This window comes from Chrysemys picta, chromosome 4, assembly GCF_011386835.1.
Source record: "Chrysemys picta bellii isolate R12L10 chromosome 4, ASM1138683v2, whole genome shotgun sequence".
Lineage (NCBI taxonomy): Eukaryota > Metazoa > Chordata > Testudines > Emydidae > Chrysemys > Chrysemys picta.
In genome coordinates, this window is record NC_088794.1 from 38,194,600 (window position 1) to 38,216,161 (window position 21,562).

At 48.5% G+C, this 21,562-nt stretch overlaps 2 protein-coding genes across 8 annotated transcripts in view; one reads left to right on the forward strand and one right to left on the reverse strand.

The window, feature by feature from the left end:
• The first annotated feature begins 12,339 nt into the window (after positions 1-12,339).
• TSSC4 (tumor suppressing subtransferable candidate 4) lies at positions 12,340-18,158 on the forward strand. 3 transcript variants are annotated; one of them, XM_024109577.3, is made up of 4 exons: positions 12,340-12,497; positions 13,213-13,359; positions 15,255-15,327; positions 15,969-18,158. In XM_024109577.3, exon 4 carries the CDS (start codon positions 16,054-16,056, stop codon positions 17,098-17,100), a length of 1,047 nt encoding a protein of 348 aa, XP_023965345.2. In that variant the 5' UTR covers positions 12,340-12,497; positions 13,213-13,359; positions 15,255-15,327; positions 15,969-16,053; the 3' UTR covers positions 17,101-18,158. The 3 variants fall into 3 exon arrangements, with proteins under 3 accessions (XP_023965345.2, XP_008171161.3, XP_008171160.2); XM_008172939.4 differs by having other exon boundaries at positions 13,213-13,336; XM_008172938.4 differs by lacking the exon at positions 15,255-15,327 and having other exon boundaries at positions 13,213-13,336.
• TRPM5 (transient receptor potential cation channel subfamily M member 5) overlaps positions 17,805-21,562 on the reverse strand; it is a 101,812-nt gene continuing 98,054 nt past the window's right edge. For all 5 annotated transcript variants that reach the window (XM_065594684.1, XM_065594687.1, XM_042840716.2 and 2 more), the window contains one exon: positions 17,805-20,897. In XM_065594684.1, the coding sequence (XP_065450756.1) occupies positions 20,794-20,897 (104 nt within the window). In that variant the 3' untranslated portion in view covers positions 17,805-20,793. The remainder of the gene's footprint in view (positions 20,898-21,562) is intronic.

Consider the following 21,562-nt stretch of genomic DNA (forward strand, 5'->3'; position numbering starts at 1 on the left):
CAAGCCCCGCCCCCAGGACCCGAGCCGCGCCGCCGGGGGCCGGGGGGGCCCGAGCCGCGCCGCACCGCCGGGGGGGCCAGGGGGGCCCCGAGCCGAGCCGCGCCGCAGGGGGGCCGGGGGGGACCCGAGCCCAGCCGAGCCGCGCCGCCGGGGGCCGGGGGGGCCCGAGCCGCGCCGCACCGCCGGGGGGGCCAGGGGGGCCCCGAGCCGAGCCGCGCCGCAGGGGGGCCGGGGGGGACCCGAGCCCAGCCGCGCCGCACCGCAGGGGGGCCGGGGGGGACCCGAGCCCAGCCGCGCCGCGCCACAGGGGGGCCGGGGGGGCCCCGAGCCGAGCCACACCGCCGGGGGGGCCCCGAGCCGAGCCGCGCCGCGCCGCCGGGGGCCGGGGGGGCCCGAGCCGCGCCGCGCCGCCGGGGGGGCCCCGAGCCGCGCCGCACCGCCGGGGGGGCCGGGGGGGCCCCGAGCCGAGCCGCACCGCGCTGCCGGGGGGGCCCCAAGCCGAGCCGCGCCACCGGGGGGGCCCCGAGCCGAGCCGCGCCGCCGGGGGGGCCGGGGGGGACCCGAGCCCAGCCGCGCCGCGCCACAGGGGGGCCGGGGGGGCCCCGAGCCGAGCCGCGCCGCCGGGGGGGCCCCGAGCCGAGCCGCGCCGCGCCGCCGGGGGGGCCCCGAGCCGAGCCGCGCCGCAGGGGGGCCGGGGGGGACCCGAGCCCAGCCGCGCCGCGCCGCAGGGGGGCCGGGGGGCCCCGAGCCCAGCCGCGCCGCGCCGCAGTGGGGCCGGGGGGCCCCGAGCCGAGCCGCGCCGCGCCCCATGGGGGCCGGGGGGGACCCGAGCCGCGCCGCGGGGGGGGACGGGGGGGCCCGAGCCGCGGGGACCGGGCCGGAGCCGGGCCACGGGGGCCGTGCTGGGGCCTGCGGGAACGGGCCGCGCCTCCCCAGAGCCCTTCTCCCGCCCCCACCCCAGCTTACCTCGTGCTGCCGGCCGGCCTGCCCCTGCTGCTTAGTCTCAGACTTCCCTCGAATCTCTGATTCGCGGGAAGCAGGGGAGGGGGCGGGGCGTGCAGGGCAGGGGAGGAGGGGGAAGTGGGCGGGGTGAACAGCTGCAGCGCGGGGCCCTCTTGGTGCGGGGCCCAATTCAGCCGAATCGGCTGAATCGGCCTAAAGCCGGCCCTGCTGCAAGGCACAGTGAAGCCATACTCTGCTCAGACTGTAAAGGTGGTAGCTGTCTTAGCCGTTCTGCATGAGGAGGACAAGTGCACAAACATCTGTATTTATTCAGACTTGGACTGGATAGTTCGAGCCTTGAGTGACTGGACGCCTGTCTGGGTATCATGCCAGATGCGGTCAGCAGATGGAAAACCCATTAAGTATGCTAGCTACCTGCACCATGCATGGGACCTTGCCTCCAGCAGATCTGGAGCTACTTACCTGTGCAAGGTTAAGGCGCATTGTAAAGACCACACCGAGGCATCCAAGTTTAACCACCAAGCAGACCAACTGGCAAAGGAAGCTGCGTTATTAGGAGAAGAACACCAGTGGACCCTGTCTCCTGAGGTGGTTATGAAAATCCGACCACCAAATCCAGACTTGAGCACCCAGCTTGACATCAGAGAGTAGCAGTTGACAGACCAACAAGTGCAGGACCTCTTAGGAAAAGAGGAGCATTGTGGCTACACCATCTTTAAGGACAAGCATGGCCTGGTTCTAGCCCTCAGAAAAAAATATTGAGGATTCTAAGTGTAAGCAGAGTCAGGATGAGCTCTACCCTGACATCTGGTGGTCAATTATGGCGAGTGTGGAAAAGAACTCCAGGGGCTGATCTTGTTTGCATAGGCACACCCACTTGCCTGGCATGAAACAACAGCAACTCAAAGTGGTTACTTTGGCTGGTGTGGGATCCCCAGTTTTCTCTGTTATTGGGACAGGAAGAATAAAGTTTTGTTACCCTGATTCTGTGAATCAAGGCCAATGGAACTGTTGGACAGAAGGACTAAGTGAGTCCTTCACCCTTACCTAAGTAGCACTTGCTTGACAAGGGGCATGGGTTACAAAACCCAGTGAATAGAGAGAGGATGGGGATAGGTGTTTGTATCTGATGGTATGGGTCCTCTCTGAGGGGTTGAAACACCAATTGCACTACCTTCTCTCTCCACTGTTGAGTATCAGAGCTAACTTTGATTCCATTATAAGTCTAGTTACAGACTACTGAGCTGAATTCACTTTGGGCCAATAGTGCATTAGCACTGGGGCTCCCCTACTATGAGCTGAAATTGCTAAGAGCTGAAATCACAAAAGAGCTAAAGTTATTAAGAGCTGAGATCACTGAGGCAGTGTTAACTAGTGGGGGAGCCTGAAGCTATATTGCTAAGTGGCTGGTGGAGCAGCTAGCAGAGTGGAGCCTTGCGGGGACGGTTGGAGTGCAGCTGAGCGACTCACAGGTCGGTGAGTGGAGCGGAGCCTTGTGGGAGCGGCCCAAGGGACCGCTGAAGTGGAGCAGAGCTGAGCGGCTCACAGGTCGGTGAGCAGAGTGGAGCAGCTGCCAGAGCAGTTCGTGGGACGGCGGGAGCAGCTCACAGGGCAGCTGGTGGAGTGGAGCGGCTCGTGGTGAACGCTGCGGTGGAACCCTGTCGGCCTCGGATCACGTAAGGTGCCCCTTAACACCCTGCGTGCCCCCCCGAACTCTGGGGCTGCACTGACCAGGGACAGAGACTTTGGGGGGTTGTTGGACTTTTGGGACTTTGGTGATCCTTGGGTTGCTGGTTTCAAGAACCCAAGGGAAAGGACACAGCCCAGCTTGCTGGGGTGGGTTTTTTTTTGCTCATGGTTTGTGTTATGAATCCTGTTTGTGGTGTTTTTCCAATTTAATGCTGATGTCGTTTACCTCATGTTATTAAACATTTTCTGTTACACTCAGACTCCGTGCTTGTGAGAGGGGAAGTATTGCCTCTTAGAGGCACCCAGGGGGTGGTATGTAATTGTCCCAGGTTACTGGGTGGGGGCTCGAGCCGGTTTTGCATTGCGTTATTGAAACGGAACCCCTAGATACAGAACCTGGCCCTTGTTGCTGCCAACTTAGATGGGCAGAAGGGTTACATAAGCCAGTGCTAGTAATGCTGGTGTGTCTCTGCAAGGAAATTGTGACCCTTGCTCATAACCGGGGTCCTTTCTGTCCAGAAAAGACTGCCGCAAGAATCACACAAGTGGCATGGTGGCCCAACTTAAACGAAGACATCGCCCTGCACATACAATCTTGCCCGAGTTGTGCAGACAATAACTCTGACAGCCAAGTTATTAAAGGTCTACTGCAACATCACTCCGCTGAAGGCCCATGGTGCAGGTTGCAAGTGGATTACATAGGACCTCTCCCTTGCACCAGCCGTGGACATAAGTACTGCCCAGTGGTGGTCGATGTTTTTACGAAGTGGGTTGAGGTGTTCCCCACCCGGAACAATGCTGCCACAACCACCACCAAGGTGCTACTGGAGCAGACATTCGCCCAGTTCGGCCTCCCTGTAGAGAGAGACTCAGACCAGGGGCTGCACTTCATAGGGGAGGTCACCAAAGTCTTTTGCCAGGCACTAGAAATCCGCCAAAGATTCCATATTGCAGGCCACCCACAAAGTTCGGGTCTCATTGAACGAACAAACCAGACCTTAAAAACAGCATTACGGAAGGTCATAAGCCACCAGAGCAAGGACTGGGACATAAAACACCCACTTATTCTTATGGTGGTGAGGTCTACCATCTCATCCCATAGCTTCACTCCACATGAAGCTATGACAGGCAGACCAATGAGAACTTTGAAACCTTGGTGGGTGGGAGGACAGCATCCTGACGAATACCAACCTCGACTCGCTATGGACAATTATGAGACGGTTCCTGAATGACATCAGTACCATTCAACACCAGGTGGCTGTGCAATTAAACTCCACTCAAAAAACTATGGAGAAAAGGCTGGAAAACATCAAGGCAACCGAGTGGGAGATCGGGGATAAGATTTTGTATAAATTCTACTCTAACCAGGGACACACTCTTAGCCCTAGATGGGTGAGCCCAGCAACTATTATAAACAAAGCTAGTCCCTGTGTGTACCAAGTTGAGCTCCCAGGTAAAAAGGGTAGATGGGTTAAATGGTTTCATTCAACTCAAATGAAAGAGTGGAAAGGAGCCAAGTCCACTGGCAATAACTAATTGCTGTCTTTTTCTTGTTCTACGGCAGGGAGCCCACCTCTGCCATTGCCTGATAGGTCTCTTTTTAACTGTAAATATTATAAATAGCGAGTTAATTGTAAGTCCGGGAGATCATTTTTACTGTAATCAAGGATCTGCCCAAATTAATCAAGTAACTGAGCAATTAGATGTAAGAGTCAGTTAAGATGTCTTTAAGTGCTCAGTTCAGGCGATCCTCTATGCAGATAAGAATGCACACCCCGGTCAGGTCGGTTTTTAGTTTTGTTAACTGCAGTAGTGACGTACACCACTTCTGCAACATTTTGAATATTAGAAATAGGTTTTGCTCAGAACATGAGCAGTCTAAGTTTCTGGTAAGCTGCTATGGTCACATTAACATCTCAGTGGCCACCAATGAATCAGGTATGTGGTATCTAGCGGGTCCTTATGGCGTAATTCAAAGTATGGAGGTAACTGTGGTCCCAAGCCACATGCTAACCATATAGGACCTGTGTAGTTAACCAAAACCTTAGAAGGCTGTCAATCACTAGTCCTAGCTATGCCATTAAACGAGTCACCATAGACATGCATTGTATTATCTGTTAAAGGTTGTGACATTATTTGAAACGGAAAGGATGATCTCCAAAAACATTAGGGTAGCCTACTTCCTTTCAATCCTGTTAAGGCAGCTGGTGGAGCATCTGGACCTGACTCAACAGGTTGATAGGGTCCTAGAGCAGGGCAAAGCCACGATGCTTCCCATCCATCATTCAGCCAACCAGATTGAGGCCATCCTAAAAAGGGTGCAAAAATCTGCAGGAATCACTCACTGGTGGAATTCTTTGTTCGCTGACCCCAACAAAATGTCAGAATCTTAGGATGAGCAAGGATATGCCTTCTCAATTATGTTGTTTATGTAAGTCATTCTGTTTATTTTGTATGTTGTGCTAATTAGATGGGTTAAGGATAAGTTTAGTAAGATCCAGCATGAATCCAGATGTGCTACTGTATCTAGCGTTTAAAAGGGTGTTGACATCTGGTTTTCTCTTTAAAGAGAGACTCCCTCATCGACAAGGAGGGAATTGTAGGGAGATTTTTGTCTACCTCGCATTTGTCCCTATATGCCATCTTGGATTCAACAACAACCACCCGGAATCCATATTGGGTACCCTTCTTCCTCACCACTTTTTCCATCCAAAGGCAGGAAACTGGCAGGTCATCTGACAGAGTCTGCCCAGCAACTGGGACAGTATGTAAGATCAGTTCACCAGTCAGGCGGGGCTGCCCATCCTGGAGGCAGAGTGTGCTGCTGTTCTAGGGAATAGCTAGTGCTGCTGTCTGCAGGATAGGTAGGCCTAGTACCACACTAGGGCTGTAGGGAGGGTAACTTACCTTGCATGCAAGGATAGCTGTCATCCGCTGTCCTGATTCTTCAACTCTCATCCACTCACAACGGCACCAGAAGGAAGGTCGGTAAAAGAAGGAGACAGAGTGATCATTTACCTGTCGGAAGTCCTGCTTCCCGAACCTGCCAGTGTCATCTGGATCCGGAGTCCAGTCAGTCGTGACAGTGCGAGCTGCTCCTTAAGCTGCAAGAGATGGCAAAGAAGCAACATCTTGTTCTGTACTAGGACTAATCTGGGTTTATCCTTAGGTCAGGGCTTCAAGCCCTCTACCCTGTTACAGCCAAAGCCTGTCATATTCTTGTCCCCTTTTCTGTTACAATTGGGAGTCCCTTAGTGTTTACATAGTTGTACTTACCTGTGTTATTTACCTTTTTACCTACTTGTTTAACTGTTGCCTGTTAATAAACCTGTTCCTTGTTTTGCACCTTATCCCTTTGTCAGCTTTTCTTGGGGTAAAACAACCCCGTTGATAGATATGGGGCAGGGAGATGAACCTCAGATTGGTTCCCTTGGCCAAGGTATAAAATGCAGTCAACAGGAACACCCAGTCAAAAAGAGATCCTGGGGGCTCCTGTCAGTACTGCTGACTGGGCTGTTTACTGTCTGGTTGGTGGTGCCATGCAGTGGGGCTGACAAGCTCCCTGCTAGCCTCCATGCAGCGCAGCTCCCGGGAAGCAGCGGCATGTTCCCCCTGTGGCTCCTACGAATAGGGGCAGCCAGGGGGCTCCGCACGCTGCCCGTGCCCCAAGCACCGGTCCCACAGCTCCACTGGACCAGGAACCACGGGCAATGGGGGCTGTAGGGGTAGCACCTGTGGACAGGGCAGCTTGAGGTAAGTGCCGCCGGAGCCTGCACCCGTAAGCCCCCCCCCCGCACTCCAACTCCCTGCCTCAGCTCTGATCCCCCCATCCTCTGAACCCCTCGATCCCAGCCTAGAGCACCCTCCTGCACCCCAAACACCTCATCCCCAGTCCCACTCCAGAACCCACACCCACAGCAGGAGCCCTCACTCCCTCCCACACCCTAACCTCCTCCCCTAGCCCTGATCACCCTCCCGGCCTCCGAACTCCTCAAGCCCAGCCCGGAGCACTCTCCTGTGCCCCAAATCCCTCATCCCCAGCCCCACATCATAGCCTGCGCCCTCAGCCCCCCACACCCCAACCCTCTGCCCCAGCTTGGAGCCCCCTCCCATACTCCAAACCTCTCGGCTCCACCCCCACCCTGGAGCCCCCTCTTGCACCCCAAACCCCTCATCCCTGGCCCCACCCCAGAGCCCACACCCCAGCCCCCTGAGCCAACCCAGTGAAAATGAGCGAGTGAGTGAGGGTTGGGGAGAGCAAGCAACAGAGGGAGGGGGGATGGAGTGAGCAGGGGCAGGGTGTCGGAGAAGGGTCGAGGCATGGGATGGGGCTAGAGTGTTCGGTTTTGTCCGAGTAGAAAGTTGGCAACCCTAGCGCCCATCCTTGCAAAATGGGATGACCTGCTGCCCTCTCCCCATCTCTGCTTTTTTTTTTCCATTTCCCACCCACTGTTTCGTATATCACCTGCTTTGCCCCTATTGTCACCCACCCACACATGCCCTTTAGTGTACAGGAACTCCTCACTTAACGTTGTAGTTATGTTCCTGAAAAATGCGACTTTAAGCGAATCAAATTTCCCCATAAGAATTAATGTAAATGAGGGGGTTAGGTTCCAGGAAAAAAATTTTCACCAGACAAAAGACTATTTTATATATATATATACACACACAGAGTATAAGTTTTAAATAAACAATTTAATATTGGTACACAGTGATGATGATTGTGAAGCTTGGTTGAGGTGGAGGAGTCAGAGGGTGGGATATTTCCCAGGGAATTCCTTACTGTTAAATGAATTAGCAACTGATTGAGCCCTCAAGAGTTAACTCTCACAACACTCTACAAGGCAGCAGGAAAGGAGGGAGGGCAAACAGAGACACACACCCTGTGTGAGAGAGAAAAAATGTGCATTTTCCCTTTAAGTAGCTGACCCCAGGCTTAAGTATACTGCATTGTTAATTAAATCAGCTTGCTGAGAACTGAGGGCAGCTACTGCCTAGAAGCTCCCTCCCTCCATTGAGTATCCTCCCTGCTCTATGGAAGACAGGGTAAGCGGGGTGCAGGAGCAGGGGGGGACCCCCTAACATTAGCTCCCCTCTTCCCCCCTCCCCCCTATACAGCAAGCAGGAGTCTCTGGGAGCAGCTCCAAGGCAGAGGGCAGGAGCAGCACATGGCAGTGCGGGGAGGGACAGCTGCTGCATAGGGCACTTAGGGGAGTGGGGAACTGATAGGGGGGCTGCTGGTTCACCCTGGTTCCAACCACCCACCAGTTAGCTGCAACGGGCTGCTCTTCCTGCAAGCAGCGGAACGGCCAAACGACGTTAGAAGGGAGCATTTCACAACTTTAACGAGCATGTTCCCTAATTGATCAGCAATTTAACATTGAAACAACGTTAACCGGGATGACTTTAAGTGAAGAGTTCCTGTAATATTATTTACCCTGTTCCGCTAGGTCAGTTTGTTCTTCTCTCTCCTTTCCAATGCCTCCTTTCCCCGCTATTCTCCCCCTCTGTATTCAGCACCGTTGCCTTTGGCGCCCTCTAGGGGAGGCTTCATACATAAGCCAACTAGCCAGGAAACGCTGACCTAGGCATGTTTCCATGGGAATGTTATAAAGATCCCCGAACAGGAAAGCCTGTTGTGTTTTAAAACTCCAACCCAATCCCTACCAGATGAAAGACATTTTGTTCTAACCTGCCTGTTATTGCTGCCAAATGTATTCCAAACACAGCTTCCTTGTCATAAATTACTGTAGTTAGCAACACTCCAGAAGGCAGAGATACATATTTAAAAACTGACAGTGCAAATGAAATAGCAGCAGTTTACATTACAGATGACTCACCACGGGGCCCCTCTTAAAGGGATTCAGTCAAGTATTTTAGACCACAAACATAACTGATCTTTAACATTGCATGTTCTCATAGGGGCGATAGCTGCCACAGTGCTGGAGGCCTTGAAGAAAGACATCTCCAAGTGCTCCAAGAGGAACAAGGATTACAGCACAGTAGATAGCAGATGGTACACGCATCCATTGAGAATATGATAGCAGCTTTGTTTAGATGTGGGACCTAGAATGTGCAGTGTTTGTTTCTTAATTATTTAGCATTGGGAGGATTGATTAAATAAATTCCTCTAAGGCTATGTCCACACTGTACACCACTTTCAGTAGCATGTAGGGTATGCGTAGCTGCACACCACAGGGAAAACCAGGCCACGTCCACACTCTGGTGCATAACTACACGCATCAGTGAAAGGCTCTGGCAGAGGGGAGGCAGTAGCTGCTGGAGCCTTTCCTTGCGGGGGGGTGGGGAGGAAGGCTCCAGCAGCAGGAAAACAGCAGGATGCTATACCGCTAAAGATAGTGTAAACTGGGGAGGCACTGCTTGGGTAAGTAGAGAGCCATGTAGGATACATACTTACTGTCATGTTTTTCTGTACCAGATATGGACTGGTCAGACAGCCAGCTTATACATACCAGATGTGTTCATCATAAGATCCTTTAATGTTCTGCCAGGCATGGCTCCAGATTAGCTTAAATAAAGTATTTGACATACAGTGCTACCTAGTGACTGATATATATAATGCATTTTAATATTCCATTACATTTCCCCATTTAAGTTCTACATTACCATTTTTACACTATCACACTGTCTTTGAAGTTCAGTATGTATTAGTCTGTTAAATGTCTCTGAATCATACCGGTTTTCTAATTACACTATCTGAACACATAACAACTTGGTCATCTAGCTGTTCATTAGTAGCAATGACAAGCCATGGTCAGTTTGGAATCTTTGAGTGTTGTCGTCTTGTTCTGCACCCATCTGTAGATTTATTCTGCTCAGTGTTTCTCAACTTTTTTTGATACCAGGGACTGGCTTGCTGCCTTCCTAAAATGTGTCAGGGAGAACCTGGCTCACAGACTGGCTGTTGAGAAACACTGCTGTGCAGTGTTCTTTCTGAGGAACAAACTGTAAATGTTGATGGTTTCTGCTGAACTCTCCACTGTCGGTCTTGATCACATATGATCTGGGCACTGAATTCATTTTCTTTACAACAGCTGGAGTTGTCCATCCTTTTTCCTCCATCCAATTTGACACGAACACGGGCATCAGGTTCTACACCTGGCAGTTCTCTGAGTGATGCCTGTTGTAAAAGTGTACACAGATCTATTAGCCTTTTCATCTGATTTGGCTTCTCTCTTCACATCTAGCCACTTTGGAAATAGAGTCTTTTCCAAAGCTGGAGCAGTTGTTCTAAGTTGTCCTCCCACCAGGAGTTGTGCTAGACTATATCTAGTGGCTGTTATTGGTGTTGATCTGTAACTCAGAAGAGCAAGAAAAGGATTTTCTTGGTTGACTGTACAGCTCTCAATTTGTTTGTGTGTAATATAGGCTGCAAGTAATATGATCAAAATCATATTTTGTTCAGAATGACAAATTCTGCTGCAGTAAGTTGTGGTCAGTTGTCCATCATTAGTTGTCCTGGAACACCAAAATGAGCAAGAATGCCTTTCAGTTTCTCAATAATAGTGCAACATGTTATGTCTTTCGAGTACATTATTTCTATATACCTGGAAAAATAATCCACAATGACCAGGTAATGATGTCCTCTGAATTTACATAAATCTGCAGCTACTCTCTTCCAAGGTCTGTCTGGTAAAGGTGTTTGTACACTGCATGATTCAGTATTGTCTCTTAAATTGATTTGTATGGAGTTTCCTTTCAAAAGTCCAATGTCATCAAATCCTCTATCGAGTTCTTCCACCTTTCTCAATAAGCCCATCATGGCTGCCATACTGCAGCTGAGAAGGTTGTTGGTCTTTGATCACATGCACTCAATGAATAGTTTTTATCTTTGTAAGTTGTTTCTGTGGTCAACTGGCCCATGCAGTTCTGAATACCTGCAGGGCTAGCTAGAGCTGTCATGTGACTTCAGTTCTGGGAGGAGTTGAAGGTGACTGTAAGTCCCTTCTGTGATGTCAGCTCCTAAGCCAATTTTAAAGTCACTAGTCTTGCCATGAATATTCAGTTTCACTCTCCAGGCAGGCTCTGGCATCACAAGTGATAGATCCCAGAAACATTGGCTTTTGATTGTCTGTAATATGAGCAAATTCCCTGACTGCTTTGGTGTGACACAGATGCAAAATGTCCATATCTCATGCATTTATTACACCATGTGCCTTTAGCTGGACATGCATCATCTCTTGGGACATGACTTTTTCCACACCTCATGTATGCTGGCTGGAATTTCCCTGTAACGGGGTGGAACTCACCACCTCAGCGCCTCTTGCTGGCCATCCTGGGAATTAGCTCTCATTTCACCAGAGCACCCTCATCTAGCAATGTCTGGCGATGTCCTACCCATACTAAGGGGGTATGTAGTGCATGTACTCTACACACTGCTGTAAGGAGTGTACAGTGTAGACATAACCTTCAGTCAAAATAAATTCCCTATTCCCTGAGGGCCTGGTCCTACTGAAAGACTTCCATTGATTTCAACTGGCTTTGGATCAAGCTCATAGAGCAGGGGTAGTCAATTATTTTTTGTCAAGGTCCAAATTTCTTGGTTAAGGTATAGTCAAGGTCCAGACTCCAGAGAAAATAATAATAATAAAAAAAAACTAGTAACAATAATGATAATAACTAAATAAAAAGATTTCAGGATCTGTTAAAAAATGTGTGGCTGTTCGGATTTGGCCCGCAGTCTGCCTATTGACTATCCCAGTCATAGAGTGATGTTAAACATGAGGCCTAAAGGGCTTTGCGTGTCCTGTTAAGCAAATGCAAAGCTACTGTGTGAGACTAGAGCTCCATTCTAAATGTTCCTGTTGGGCTCACTCAAAATTGCTCTCAGGCAGAAATCACAGACTTGTGATTTGGAATTGTGATCTTTTTTCCCACTACCAGCCCTACTATGAATTATTGTTCACTTCACAAAGGTGGCATTGCAAAGATTAGTTAGTTTGTAAACGGTTCTTTGAATGAAAAAAGAACTAGAAATGAATATTTATTTTAGATAATGGGCTCTGGAATGGATTCTGGGTTATCTATGTTCTGTTCCCAGTGTTACTACCAAACTTCTGGGTGATCTTCACCTCCCTGTGCCTGAGTTTTCTCATCTGTAAACTAAGGATAGTTGGTACCAATCACCCATGTAAGTGCTTTGAGATCTATGGATGAAAAGTGCTCTGTATGTGCTAAATAGGATGGAGGTTCAGAGAGCAGACTAGAAGGGGGCTCACCCTCAGGCTGGGCCTCTGGTTGCTACTGTAATAGAGGTGATAAGTGACTACAGTGGTTGGGCACGTTGCACTTTGCCCTGTAGCTGTGCAGGTCACGCTGGCTGCAGGAGCACTGTGGGGAGCAGCATTCACCATACACCAGCTGGTTCGTAGGGCCCTGTAACATGGGGCGGTGCAGTACTAGTGCCGGCCAGCAGAGGGCAGTGTTTAAATTGGCTCCCGCTCTCCTAGGCCTGGGCGTGGAGCCTTGTGCCCTGATCAGCCCCAGCCTGTCACTAACGGCCGCCCTGCCCCCTCCCGCTGCTCCGGCCTGGTCTATCAAGCTGGCCCGAGCTCGGCGCACTACAATTCCCAGGGGGCAAAGCGGGTGGGTGTTTCTCCCCCCCTCCCGCTTTGCCTCATGGGAATAGCAGCTCGAGGGGCTGGGAGCTGTCGCTCAGTAGTGGCTCAGCGGGCGGTGGGGACTCGGCTTCCCAGCGTGCTCCGCGCGGGCCGCCGCGGCTGACGGCGCCCTTCCTGTGCGCGCGCCGCGCTGCGGGGAGCGGCCGGATATACCCGCCTGGGCCGCGCGCTGCGAGGAGGAGCGGTTGGGCCGCGCTCCGTGAGGTACGGGCCGCGCGTGTTCCCGCCCTGCCCGCGGCGGTCTCGGCCTCGCTGCGGGCACCGCGGGGCCTGGGGCTCGGGCGGGTCGGTTCCCTGGTCGGCCGGGGACTGCCCGTCCGCCCCGGGGAATTACCCCCTGGCTAGCCCGGAGGTCACAGGCCCCTGGGCCTCCCCCTGCCCGGGGGCTCACAGCCCCGCCTTCCCCTGCCCCGGGGTCACAGCCCCCCTGAGCCGAGCCCCGGCCCCCTGCCGGGATCACAGCCCAGCCCCCCGGGTTCATAGGCCCCCCTAGCTCCGCCCCCATCCAGTGTCACAGCCCCGCCCCCCAGCGTCCCAGGCCCCGGGCCCAGAATCTCCCTCCTGCTCCACCGTCTCAGCCGATCCCCGGTGCCTCCCCTGCATCGTAACCCTGCCTGGGGAGTCACAGTCCCCCTTCCCCTGCATCACAACCCCTCCCCAGTGCCTCCCCTGCATCATAGCCCCCTCTGTGTAGTGAGATCACTGTCTTGCCTTGGGGAGCTGTGAGCTCAGCACATGGCACGCTGTGAGGCTGTCAGATGCTGCTGTCTGTCTAAAATACTGATGTGGCCCCCATCACCTACTGCTAGGGTATCTGAGATCCATCACTAACAGCTGTCTCCTGTAAAGCCTTGCCCTGGAGGCTTGAGTGTGGTAACAGCTGACCTGGGGTGACTGTGCTCTCTGGCTCCCCCTGCAGCAGGAGGAGGAAGGAGGGAGAGCTTGATTGAAAGCAGCATGGAAGATTCTCTTGGGGACCTGTCCATTCAGAGAGATGCCATCCTGTCTGAGTTGTACCATATTCAGATCACCACCAAGAAACTGTGAGTCTCCTGGGGATGTAGGGGTCAGTACTCTTGGTCTTTGTTGTTGAGGTGGAAGAGGTTTTCAAAGTTTGGGAACTTTTCCTTTCTGTCTTTCTTCCAGTCCCAGCTGTGGTGAACTGCCAGTTTGAAAGCAGCCCTTATGCAGGTGCATTTGCTCCTTTCTCCTTCATGTAGTTTGGAGGATTGCTGTTGTTTCTGCAAAAGCTATTGAACCATGTGCTATGACTGCAAAGTGTCATAAGGCCAGATTTTCAAGTGCTCATCTTCCATTTCACCCAACTAAAGGCTGTATTTTCAAATGCGCCCATTATGACATATGTCCAAATTTTACTCCTGGGGTGCCAAACAGTTAAAAATTCTACACACAAAATTCTGCAAATTCTGTCAAAATAACACTTCATAATCACACCAGTTTAAATTATTTTGGTAATTTATTTCAAAATATCTGTCAGCAAGTATGTCTGTAACAATTCAGACACAAAAATTCTCTCAGGCGTAGAGTGTTAAAGAAACCCCTAATACAACCTGGTTTTCTCTGCCACCTTCCCCAGTGCCCCCCTCCGCCCCCCCCGCCCTGCCAATACACCAGAACCCCCCACCCCAAACTCAGATGTGGGACCCCCCTGGGCTGAATAAATGTACCTCCCCGAGCCCAGCCGTGGCCCCTCCTCTGAAAACCCCGGGATCCAGTGGGAGAAACAGCCTGATGCTTGGTCCCAGGCTTTCATGGAGTTTCCTGCGTGCTGCCCTCTCCTTCCCTCTCGGCATGCTGGGAATTGCACCTCCCAGGAACTCTCTAGCTCCCTCTCCCGCCTCTCAGCTGTATATTCAATGTGTGAGCTGGGCTTTGCTGGCTCCAGTAGCCCCTACTGGCAGCTGGCAGCACTGCAGCCCATTTCTGTGGCGGAAAAGGAAATTCTGCGCACACATTAATTTCTTCAAAATTCTGCATTGCACAGTGGCACAGAATTTCCTCAGGCATGGCATAGACTCTGTGGGTGCTCCAGGGCCCCGTGGATCTGTGCCTCCCCCTTGTGCCTCCTCGCGTCTGCTGTGAAACAGTTGTTTTGGGGCGTGCAGGAGGGAGGGAGGGAGAGGAGCAAGAAAACGGCACGCTTGGGGAGTGGAGGGACTGAGTGGGGCGGGAAGAGGTGGGGCAGGAGTGGGAAGAGGTGGGGGAAATGGGGCCATGGGGGAAGGGGTGGAGTGGGGCGGGGCCTGGGACAGTGCTGGGTGATCAAGCACCCCCTGGCACTTTGAAAACTTGGCCCTTGTGTCCCCAGGAGTAAGATTTTTAAAGGTGTTCAGGACCCAATGTAAAAAATCTTTTTCTCTTATTTTGATGTCTAACTGATTACAGGTTTTCAAAATTTGGCCCCGATTTTAAGTGCTCAGCTCTTTTGAAATCTGGCCCATACTTTTCTCCCCTCTCTGTCCTGCAAATTTTACCATTATGTGTGTAGTGTGCAATGCTGTTCATGATTACTATTATTTATCAGTTATTCTTGTTGACCACACTGATTTTGACACTCCTCTGCTAAAAATCTCTTTTCATTTAGTCAAATTCAGTTCTCGATGGGGTATTTTGTAGCCACTGGAAACTAAAAAGAAAATTTTAAAAACATCTGTTGTTTTTCTTTCCCATTGAACTCAGGCTGGGACTATGAATTTTGGCACTGGCATTATGTCCTGAGTGGCTTCATTGGTGTATGTCTCAGCAGAAAGTGCAGAGTTCTTTTTCCAACCTAAATCCCAGAAATGTCTGCAGAGTTTTTATTAGCACAGGCTCATGTCAAAAATTAGGAATCAGTGCCACAGTTGGAGATGACTGAGAAATGTGCTAACCGTTCCTTTTAAAATATCTTTAAAAAAAAATGAATTTTCCTACCTTGTGATGTAGATATTTGTTTTCTAGGGTGCAGGAGCTGAGATCCTTGGTGGCTTTAACTGACCCAGAGGAAGGGAAATTGTTTCAGTCTCAAGAGACAGTGAGTGACTAGCACACTTTCCATGCCTATTTACAGTCTTTATTGAGAACCTATATTTATATAGTTTAGGCATATATTTTTTCTACCTTAAAATTTTGCAGTGTATTCATATATTTATATATTGGAGGAAAAAACCCTGAATTGTTAATTAAAACTGGTGTACTGGTAATAACAAAAACCTATTTTAACTAGGCCTATATTCTGAAATAAGCCCTGTATATGTGCATTAATTGCTCACATTCATGCACAAAAGAATGGTTTTATTTCAAACAAAAATTTATCAAGTGACAGAATGAGGTACATGTACCTGAGATTTGTAGCAATATGACTTGACACAGTACACAATGTCAGTCATGTACAACATCAGTTGAAATAAGGACAATCACAGTATTTCTTTAAATAGCACAGTGGATGCTGCAACCCTTTCTTCGGTGAGCCCTGAGAATGTTGAGCTCAGAATATAGCAGAGGTAGTCTCCTCACACTAGTTCTTTTCTGTTTCATTTGCACCACTTCTTAAGTCACACAGTTTTCCATGGTCTTGAATTGCTGTGATGTGAACAGAAGAGTTTCTCAGGACATCCTGTTCTGATGTGGTTCTCATTTCACAGATGAATTTATATTTGTTCTTTCTCATTCCAGGCTTTAAAGTCACTGGATATTTGGAAGACCTTATTTGCTGCAGCTGGGCCTAAGCCAGAGAGCACAGTTGAGTAACAGCCCAAAGATGGGAGATGAAGGTGCCGGTGAGCCCTTTATGGGTATAGTGGCTGGTGGGGCCAAAGATTATGAGGGCGCCCTACCTTCTGACACAGTTTCACTCAGTGATTCAGACTCTGAAGACTTTGGCTTAGTGGATGAAGCAGAAGTTGATACGATTTCTCCAGTGGAACCACCATCTTTGGATGATGTAGGTTATGGATCAGATGAGATCCCTGATTCTTCAAACAACAAACATAAGTCTCCTGTCCAGCCATTCCATCTGAGAGGCATGAGCTCTACCTTCTCGCTGCGTAGCCAGAGCATATTTGACGGCCTGGAAGGGGCAGCCAAATTAGCGGCACCCTCTATGGCTGAAGATAACATTATTGATGGGAGGTTTAAGCGCCCTCTGCCCCCACCCACTCCTTTAAGCAAGATGGCTGCAGAAAGCCTTGGAAGGCAAAGCAAGCCTCCCCCAGCTCCCAAAAGCTCTCCCGGAGTCCCGGACTACGTGGCACATCCAGAACGCTGGACAAAGTACAGCCTGGAGGGAGTTTCAGAGTCCAGTGATAAGACCAACAGGATGGCTGCCATGGAGTTTCTAGAGGGCTTGAAGAAGAAAGAAGGAGAAGAAAGCTCAGCTATGCAAGACAGCTACACCCCATATTTCAACCAGGACCCCTCCAGCTATGGTGCTGGAAGGATAATATTTACCAAGCCCACAAAGATAGGTATGCGTAGTTCGGAAAGGAAAAGACCAGCAGAGGAGGATGGTAAGAAGCTCATGAATACAAAGCAAGGTCTGAATGAGAAATCTCCCAAAAAGGGCAGTGACCTGAAGGACGAAGATGAAGTTGAGCTGGGCCATCTAGACATTGAAGGGAAGAAGACGATGAAGGAAGAGGAGCAGCTGAAGTTGGAGGACCTGGGTACAAAAAGGGAACTTGGCACAGGTTCCGCTCATACAGGTGAAGATGCTTTGGTGGAAACCGTAGGGTTTCACGGTAGTAAGAAAAGGAGTAGGAAGCATTTCCGTCTCAAAGCAGACTATGAAGAGGCTGAAGAGTCTTAAGAGAGAAACTAATTATACCCATCCAGAGGCTTCAGTGTTATTCCAGAAGGCTACCTTTATTTGCTCTCTCTCAGCTCAGATCTCACTAGTGGGGCAGGTGGCAGGCATTTGTCTAGCACTCAGTTTCATGGTCTCCAAATATACTATTTTTAGTAAGTTTGTCAGAAATTAAGGTATAAAAACAATATACCTGCAGGGAACAGTGTGGGCACAGCACCTGGAGGGGTAGGGAGTGGGGTGTGTGCTCTTGAGCAAGCCCCTCTGACTGATGCTGACACAGTGTCAAGTCTTTGACCACAGAGATAGGCTATCCTAACACAAGTACTTCAGCGGGAAAAGTGAGGGATCCAGGAGGATCCCCTGTCTTTCCCTACTTTTCCACCCTCTTAAAAAAAGTAGAACCCCCTGGACAGTGCTGTAGAAGTCTGGGGTCAAAAGGGATCAGGATTGAAGAGGAACATATAAGGTAGAGTTTTAAAGTATTAAAAACCAAACCCAGTAGGGTTAAGTTTGTATCCTGATTCCCTACCTCAGAGAGGGAAATATTCCCTTAATATGTATGTCCCTAATTGGGATCAGGTAGGACAAGGATTGAGCCATGCTTTCCGCACTGCCACCGAAAATAAAAACACAGTAAGTAACTGACCATGAGCTGAGAGGGCACAATCAGGAGTTGCAAATTAAATGGTTTTTAAGGTAGCCTGAGTATTTTCCCTCGGTTACTTTCTAACATATCTTATTTGGTAAAAGTTGAAAAGAAACATGAGGCCTGTTGAGACAAAACATCTTTGGAAACATTTTAGCAAAGACATGCGTGAAAGCCTCAGCCACTTCTCAACATGCTGTATGTACAACTGAAATTTGTGTGACAGCTTACTGACTGGTCAAGCAGCCACAAGCTTTTACCTTGTGTGTGAGTGATGTGCTGTGCTGATGTCTCACCTCCATAAGTTGCAGTGCTTCCATTTTGACTCTTAAGTGGACTAATTGGAAGGGAAGGACTTGTACTAAGAGATTCTCTTCATACTTTGGATGTCAATAAAAACATGTAGTTGTAATTTGGTTTCTGGGTCTGTTTTCCACCTATAGGTATATTAGCATCAAACACAACTATGAATATTAGTAGCGAAGTATAGAGACAGTTTCATTTGGCAAGGTGGGATTTCAGGTAAGAATCTGAGAGGATTTTACTCTAAATATGTAGAGAGGGGCTTTTTTTCCCTCTCTTGGTCTTACTACTTCGTTTTTTTGTAACACCACAGTAGCTTTACAAGTGCAAATGGAATCATTAACACAACAACAATGAATGTTACATTTTTACATAGCAGTATACAAATATTCTTGTGAGGCAGGTTAGTAAGTTCGGACAATGCCTTTAGTTAGATGAGGGAAAACAGGTTGAAAGGTTACATTCTTAGAATGGATATTTATACTATGTTTCTTAATGACTGGTCCAGTCCCTGAGATCTGCCTGCCACAGTTTAGGAAGGCAGCAAGCCAGTTCCTGGTATCAAGAAGATTGAGAAACACTGCAAAGACAGCATATTGCTTAGGCAATTTGGCTTGATTTAGCATGGCCAGTGTAGATTAACAATTTAATAATATGCAATTAATTAGCCAAGTTGTAATATTTATAACTGGGCAGTAAAAGGCCATCTCTCCTTTCCTTGGAATCTGCAATTTCACTACATTCATTCATTGTAGCTAGAGATCCATTGCTTAAACCCTCATGCAAACTTGGGAATATTACTGATAGTGTGCTTGAAATCTCTAGAGAGAAAATTCTTGGCTGCAGGACAGGAACCATGGCTGCTTTTTTGCTTGTGCAGTCCAGAGCATCTGGTTGTTGCTTCCAGAAAAAAATAATAATGTACAATGGGTAGAGGGTGGGGCAATAGTGCCAGTCTTGTGAAACTGACCTTATCCAGGACAAATTGGCTTGGAGAGCAACAATGAGGAACAATTAGAGTCTATGGACATTCATAGGACATACCTAAATACATAAATCCTGCTGGTTTGAAGGGGATATACAAAAATTCAGATGAGGTATAACTCCAGAGTTGTCACCATATATTTTTCTTTCAAATAAGGATCTGAATTCACTGATGACATCAGTAATGGCAGGAAGTGTTTTGATTTGGCAAACTGACTACTTCCTAAACACAAAATGTCCCTAAAGCAGTAGCCATTGGTTCCACCTCTGTCCCTAACCTAAAGGTGAATGAACTATTGTAGCATGGATGCCAAAACTATTCCCCTGTGTAGGCCACAGTGATGTGGCACAGCTGGCTTGAAAATAAGATGAGCAAATTCCTATAGTAGGAGGAAGTCCTTAACAGCTTTATTTCCGTTAACAAGAACCTCTTGCTTGAAAGCTTCCATAAAAGGCATTGTGACCTGATCTTCAATTTTTTTATTTTTTTATTTTTGTGTGTGGTGGTGGTTTTCTGAGATCAAGAAACCTGACTGGGAAGGTGTGTAACTTACCAGGATCAGCATTTATGATACATAGGAGCCTACAGGTATAATATTTTCTAGGAAATCCAATTTAATTGAGGCCTGTCCATCCAAGAAAGCCAGAAGTCCGGTACATTTTGCCAATAGTAGTGTATTTACATTAATCCAAAAGGTTGGGCACTATCCCTACAAAATTACAGGAAGAGAACCTTTTAAGTAGTAAAATTCAGTTTATTTGTGTATGCTGTCTCGTACAAAAGTATAACAAGGTTTCACAGCCAGTTAGCCTATATGTGCAAATAAAGTCAATGTCAAATATACAAGTGTAATATTTGTAGCTACTGTAATGAAAAGACAAAAGGTGAAATGTTCATAGGTCTAGTTTCTAGGAAAAATGACTGTGGACTAGGATTTGATTTTTCAGAGGCATCAGACAAGAAGATGAAAAAAGTCAGAAGAGTTCTTGGAGGTAAGGAAGCTGTTCCAACTTCTGGGGCTATGTTGGGAGGGTTTCTGTTGCCCACTATTAAAGCAACACAGACAGCAGGCAGAAGTCTGGCATTCAGGGAGCATAGTGGATAGAGTTGAGAGGGTGAAGGTAGAACAATTATGTGCTTTGGGCTTTGAAATGGACAGCAAGCCAATGAAGACTTGAGGACAAAAGATGTTTCAGTTTCTGCATCTGGGAGAAGTTAGGACTACGGAAAGGTCATAAAGGAGGAAATTACCATAGTCAAGATAAGGAGGAGCTGCTGGAAAGTATAACAGTTTGGGGATGAGAAAAACTAGATCAGTGCAAAAATCTAGCTTCGGCTTTGTTCAGGATCCAGAGAATCATGCAAGACGGTTGCAGGGCAAAGGAGGATGGAAGTCTGACATGGACAGAGAAGAATGTTATACATCACAGGTGATTGCCTCTAGCAATTGATCTCCTTTTCCTTAATGTGGGTAAATAGGTTAAGAGAAATATAGTAGACAAGCAGGTAAGCACTTTGCGTAAGGGCAGGGGATGAAGAGGGGAAAAAAATCTCACTGCCCTGTTCACTACATATATAAATACAGTGAGAAGGAAATAGAAGACATCTGATACACGAATACATCTGATTAACGAATACATTGGTGAAGTCCTCGCCCTACAACTTAATGGCAGTTTTGCCACTGACTTCAGTGGGGTTGGGATTTCACCCCAGAAGTACTTCAAAATGGCAAACTAATCTGAGGAAATGAGAACTTCATTTAATTATCAATGTACATCATGTCATTTTCAGACTCTTCTGTATGCTCTTTGCCTTCACTTCTTTCTGGTAGGATTGTTTGATTTGTGCTGGTATTCATAAAACCTAACAGGATTTTAAAAAATCAATGCATTAGTTTAAAAGTATTATGAAAATAAGCTCTTACAATAACTATTGGGGTCTTTGGGAAGCTCTACAAAATTTAAGCAGTCGGTGAAAAGCTACACTAGACTGCATTATTTTTGCATTTTCCACTTCAGACAATAAAAACCTTTGTGTTAGTTTCTAGTCAATTTCAATTTCTGATTCTCATGCAGTGATAGTACTACAATGTTTGGGGAGAAAATGCTGCAAAGGAATTCTTTAAAAAGAATGGAAATCTTTTTACAAAATCTAATCTTGGGGTGTGGGTGGGGGGTGGGGAGGCATTTGCTATTACTGCCACTTTTAACAGTCCATTTTGCAAACTCTGTTGTGAGAGAAATAGAGGTGTATGGACTTAGACTCAACCATCTCATGACTTTGTGTCTAGTGATCTGTGCTTTACTCCAGAAGTTGAATACTGAAAACTACTTTGAATGTTTGGGAATCTTATGCTCTACTATGCAGATACACTTATGTGTTCCACATTACTCTGTGGCTGGGAAAATGTTCAATCAGTTGTGTTTATATTAGCTAAGATTGTGTAGTTTGTCATGGTAAACATCGGGAAAAATCAGGGAGGAGAGATGGCAATAGTCACAAGTCATAGATAATGGCTGCCTGGGCTT

Coding starts and splice junctions, on each gene's coding strand:
- TSSC4 (XM_024109577.3), top strand. CDS start 16,054: ATGGGAGATGAAGGTGCCGGTGAGCCCTTTATGGGTATAGTGGCTGGT.